The 5,617-nt window shown below is 47.2% G+C and overlaps 1 protein-coding gene across 1 annotated transcript in view; it reads left to right on the top strand.

The window, feature by feature from the left end:
* The first annotated feature begins 3,192 nt into the window (after window positions 1-3,192).
* Window positions 3,193-5,617, top strand: part of Apoc4 (apolipoprotein C4) — a 5,296-nt gene continuing 2,871 nt past the window's right edge. Inside the window, exon 1 of the mRNA XM_028778704.1 lies at window positions 3,193-3,340. Coding sequence (XP_028634537.1) covers window positions 3,265-3,340 — 76 coding nt within the window. The 5' untranslated portion in view covers window positions 3,193-3,264. The remainder of the gene's footprint in view (window positions 3,341-5,617) is intronic.

Genomic DNA, 5,617 nt, shown 5'->3' with positions numbered 1-5,617 from the left:
CTAGAATCCCCAAGTGAGGAGCTGGGGGCGTGGCTCAGTGGTAGAGCACCTGCCCAGACATAAAGCCCTCTGTTCAATTCCCATCAGTGGGAAAAAACTTCCTAACCTGTGGAGAAAATCAAAGCAACTCTCTTTAGACCTTGAGCACAGTGTGTTTAGGGAAGCACAGGTCAAATAAAGCCTGTCATACATGGGCTCAGTTGCTGGAGTACTTGCTAACCTGCACTTGGCCCTGCATTCGATCCTTATGTATTAAATGCAGTGTGATGTGCCGGGCGGTGGTGGCGCACGCCTTTAATCCCAGCACTTGGGAGGCAGAGGCAGGTGGATTTCTGAGTTCGAGGCCAGCCTGGTCTACAGAGTGAGTTCCAGGACAGCCAGGGCTACACAGAGAAACCCTGTCTCAAAAAAAAAAAAAAAAAAAAAAAAAAAAAAAAAAAAAAAAAAAAGAAAAGGAAAAGAGAACCCTTATTTAAAAGTCCAAAGCCTGGTGTGGTGATTTCCAGCTAGACCCCTGTCTCTGCTTCGTGTGTGCTGGGACTAAAGGCCTGTGCCACCATGCCTGAATTTATTATTTTTTTTTCCCCTATCCCTTCTCCTTCCTGCTCTGGCCCCGTTCACTTCGGTCCTCTCTCGCCCCAGACCAAGGGTTTTTTTTTTTTTTTTTTGGTTTGGTTTTTTGAGACAGGGTTTCTCTGTGTAGCCCTAGCTGTCCTGGAACTCACTCTGTAGACCAGGCTGGTCTCGAACTCAGAAATCCACCTGCCTCTGCCTCCCAAGTGCTGGGATTAAAGGTGTGTGCCACCACCGCCCAGCTAATTTATTTATTATATGTAAGTACGCTTTAGCTGTCTTCAGACACCCATATATGAAGGCATCAGATCTCATTTTGGATGGATGGTTGTGAGCCACCATGTGATTTCTGGGTTCTGAACTCATGACCTCCAGAAGAAAAGTCAGTGCTCTTAACCCTAAGAGCACTATTTCACCAGCCCTATTTTTGTTCTTCAAGACAAGGTTTCTCCATGGCCTCAGTGGCCTGGAGCTCTGTAGAGCAGGCTAGTCTCGAACTCACAATGATCCACCTGCCTCTACCTCCAGGGTGCTGGGATTAAAGGCGTGTGCCACCACATTTGGTTTAAAATCTTTTTTTGTTTTTAACAAAAAATAAATGAATAGCAACTGACTGTTACAGTATGGCTCACCTCTTCTGATACCCTGTCCTGTCTCAGGCCAGCCTACCAGCCAGGTCATGGTAAATCAGCAAGTCATATTTTAGTGTGAAGTATGCAGCCCGCAGAGGCTCAGCAATCTGCACATAGTCTCAATGCTGAAAAGAGATGGAGTTTGGTTATAAACAACACCTCCCTCCAGAGTTTCTGGGGAGTAGGGTCTCCCTAAGCCATCCAAGCTCAAACTCAACAATCCTTCGCTTCAGTTTCTCAAGTTCTGCTGTCCCAGACACGCGCCGCCGCCCCCGTGACTGCATGCAGCAAGAGGTCTTTTTTTGTACCCGCCACGGGGATCTATGGTTGTTTGGTTTGTGCTTCTGTTTTCCTTTTTTTGATGTGGAAAAACAAAACAAAACCACAGAACATAAAATTTACCATTTCAGCCAGTTTCGGGTGTTTGGGTCAGCAGTGTTGAGAGATTTACATAGTTGTGCAACAGACCCCAAAATCTATTCTTAAAATGTTGGCATTGTGGCAAGCAGCAGCTCTGTGGGGTTTTTTTTTTTTTTTCTGTCAGCGAAAAATCGACAAGTGGTGAGCCATGTCAGTTTGATGGCTCAGCCCTCCTCAGGCGTCTGGGGGCAGGGTCGCTCTGTACAGTTGCTCCAGCTGCAGCTAAAAAACCATCAGGAAATATTTTTTTTTCGGTTTTTCAAGACAAGACAGGGTTTTTCTGTGTAGCACTGGCTGTCCTAGAACTCACTCTGTAGACCAGGCTGGCCTCGAACTCAGAAATCCACCTGCCTCTGCCTCCCAAGTGCTGGGATTAAAGGCGTGTGCCACCATTGCCCGGCGATGTGGTTTATTCTTGAAACTGTAGGTCTCAAGAGCCTGAGGCAAAAGAGTTATGAGTTCAAAGCTATCATGAGATATATAACAAGACCTTGGTGCACGCACACGCGTGAGAGAGAGAGGGAGAGAAAGGGAGAGGGGGGGGGAGAAGGAGAAGGAGAAGGAGGTAGCGACTGTGGCAGTTGCAAGATTGCTCCACAGGTAAATGTACCCGAGGTGAAACCTAACTACCGGAGTTTGATCCCTGGAATCTATGGTAGGAGAGAAGCATCTCCTGAAAGCTGGACACACACATAGACACACACATACGAACACAGACACATATACACAGACAAAAAGACACACAGACACACACAGAGATACCCACACAGAGACACACACAGATACACACAGAGAGAGACACATACAGACACACACACACAAAATAAATATAATTTAAAAGGCATTCTGAGGATCTAAATTTGACTCCTAGCTCCCACATCAAGAGGGTCACACCGCGCTCCAAGGGGTCTGATACATCGACACTAGCCACTGTGGGCCCCTACACTCATGTGCATCTACCCTGACACAGACAGACACACATCCACATAAATAAAAATACATTTTTTACATATTAGCTAAAAAGAACTCAAGACACATGTAGTGTGCAGAGACAAAGGCCCGTAATCACAGCTATCCCGGTGGCAGAGACAGGAATATCGCCTTTTTAAGGTCTGCTTGGGCTACTTAGTGAAGCCTTGCTACAAAATGAAAAGTGAAATGGAGAGCCAGGTGTGGTTTAATCCCAACATCTGGAAGGCAGAGGCAAGAGGATGAGGACTCTCTGCTACATTCTTGGCTACATAATGAATTCCAGGCCAGTCTGGCCTACTTGCAACCCTGTCTCAAAATAAGACAGAGGGAACCCCTCACAGGCACCAGTCTCTTAAGTGTAGTTTATGGGCTTATTTCTCGAAGGAAGAAACTGAGTCCAGGAAAATTCTGGTGGCATGTAGTGTCAGTGTTGGGCTCCCTGACTTCTGTAAGGCCAGAGAGGCACTCTGTATAGGAAAGAGGGAGGCAGGCAAGGGCGGGCATGGCCTCTGACTGTCACTGTCACTGGCCCCGTTGCTTTGAAGTCCTGCCAAGGGGAGTGGGAAGGTCACAAGGGGAGGGCTCTTTCCAGTGTTGCCTGTCCCTTCCCTGGTGTGAAGAGTGGAACACAGAGGGACAGAAGGACAGAGGGATCAAGTCCCCAGAAATGTTCCTGCTGAGATGCAGGCCGCAGGCCCTGCCATCACTCTGCCTTTCTGTGCTAATCCTGGCCTGCTTTGTAGGTGAGGAGTTGAGCTGCTGGAGGTGGGGTTCTCTGGGTGAGGTGCCATATAAGAGGAGCACAACATACATGTGTGCACACACACACACATACAGACACGCACACACGCACAGACACATGTGCACACACTGGGCCTTCGGATGCTAGGCAAACACTCTACCACAGGCTTGTTTTGTTCTTTGGAGACATGGTCTCAAGTAGCCCGGGTTGGCTTTGAACTCCAGACACAGCTAAGGATGATCTTGAATTCCCAATATTCCTGTCTCCATCCTGGATGTGCTCAGATCACAGGCATGCCTCACCATGCCTGGCGTATATGATGCTGGCATTGAATTCAGGGCCTTGTATACGCAAGGGAAGAACTCCTTGAAGCAAAGCCTTATACCCAGCCCTTCGGCCAGGGCTGCAGTTCTGTATGTTCAACCATGGGAGTATGTTTGCTTCTGTTGCTATTATTTGATATTATTTATTTGTGGGTGTGTTGCTGTCTGTAGATTTTGGTTTTATTTTGTTTCGAGACAGGGTCTCAGCTGGCCCAGGCTGGTGTTGAACTCTTGATCTTCCTGATTCTACCTCTTAATCAACAGAATCACACGTGTGCAATGCTTCCTGGGTGGGCATGTGTGGGCATGCTCTCTACAGGGTACATATATGAAAAGTTCTAAGCGTGTGGCTACAGAAGAGGCTGTCACTGTCCATGTGTGCTCACACATAGCTTTGTATTTTGTTCATGCGTTAAAAATTATATCTCAAAAGCAGCATACACTGGTGTGGATCTGTAATCCCAACTTTTCAAAGGCTGAGGCAGGAGGATTGCAGCCTGAGGGTACTCCTGACAGTTTAGTGACACTCAGATTTTTAGTTTGTTTGTTTTTTTTTTGTTTGTTTTCTTGTGTTTTTTTTTCTTTTTCTTTTTTTTTGGGGGGGGGGGTTCGAGACAGGGTTTCTCTGTGTAGCCCTGGCTGTCCTGGAACTCACTCTGTAGACCAGGCTGGCCTCAAACTCAGAAATCCGCCTGCCTCTGCCTCCTAAGTGCTGAGATTAAAGGCGTGCGCCACCACTGCCTGCCGTGTTTTTTTTTTTTTTTCAAATGTACATGGGGACACTGTCGCTGTCTTCACACACATCAGAAGGATCCCCATTACAGATGGTTGTGAGCCACTGTGTGGTTGCTAGGATTTGAACTCATGACCTCTCAGTGTTCTTTAACCTCTGAGCCATCTCTCCAGCCCCACCTTAACACTCAGTTTTTAAAAGTACAGAAAATTGGAACCCAGGAAATGACTCAGTGGGTAAAGGTGCATGCCACAAAAGTCAGGGGACCCAAGGTTAGTCCCTGGAATCCACATGGTGGAAGGAACAAACAGGCTTCTGAAGGTTTTCCTCGAACCTCCACATGAGGGTCATGAGACACAGAGGACCTCACACACAGAGACATGGATCACACACAAATAATTTTTAAATTTTTCATCTCATTTTATTTTCATTTTTATGTGCATTGGTGTCTGGTCTACACTACACATTTGTCTGTGTGAGGGTGGGGTTACAGACAGTTGTGAGCTGCCATGTGGGTGCTTGAGAACTGAACCCAGGTCCTCTGGAAGAGCACCGAGTCCTGTTAATGAGCAGCCAGTGCTCTTAACAGCTGAGCTATCTCTCCAGCCCTTTTTAAATTTTCAGACAGAATGGCCAGGAGTTACAGCTTAGTGGCATAGCACCTACCAAGCATGCATGAGGCTTTCGGTTCAACATCCAGTACCATTAATTAATTAAAATTAATTAATTAATTAATTAATTAATTAAAATGCAATCATCTAATGAGCCATGCCTAAAAGGCAGATGTGTGCCTAAATTCCCAAACTGGGGACACTGGGGCAAGGGGGCTTTTTGAGGCCAGTATGGGCTACATAGGAAGATTCATCAACTAAAGAAAAAAATCTGGAAGCTCTGCAGTGGTGGCACACCCCTTTCATCCCAGCACTCGGAAGTAGTGGCTGGAAGGTTTGTGCATGTTCGAGGCCAGCCTGGTCTACGAGTGAGTTCCAGGACAGCCAGGCCTAGGCAAGGAAACCCTGTCTTGAAAAACAAAAAAGAAGGGAGAGGAACAAGGAAGAAAGGAAGGAGGGAGTGAGGGAGGAAGGGTGAGGAGAAGGAAGAAAGGAAGGGAGAGGAGAAGGAAGGAGGGAGGAAGGGAGGGAGGGAGGGAGGGAGGGAGGGGGAGGGAGGGAAGGAGGAAGGAAGGAAGGAAGGAAGGAAGGAAGGAAGGAAGGAAGGAAGG

Source organism: Grammomys surdaster, unplaced genomic scaffold (genome assembly GCF_004785775.1).
Source record: "Grammomys surdaster isolate TR1022 unplaced genomic scaffold, NIH_TR_1.0 339, whole genome shotgun sequence".
NCBI classification, from domain to species: Eukaryota; Metazoa; Chordata; class Mammalia; order Rodentia; family Muridae; genus Grammomys; species Grammomys surdaster.
This window is presented reverse-complemented; position numbering and strand designations above follow the sequence as displayed.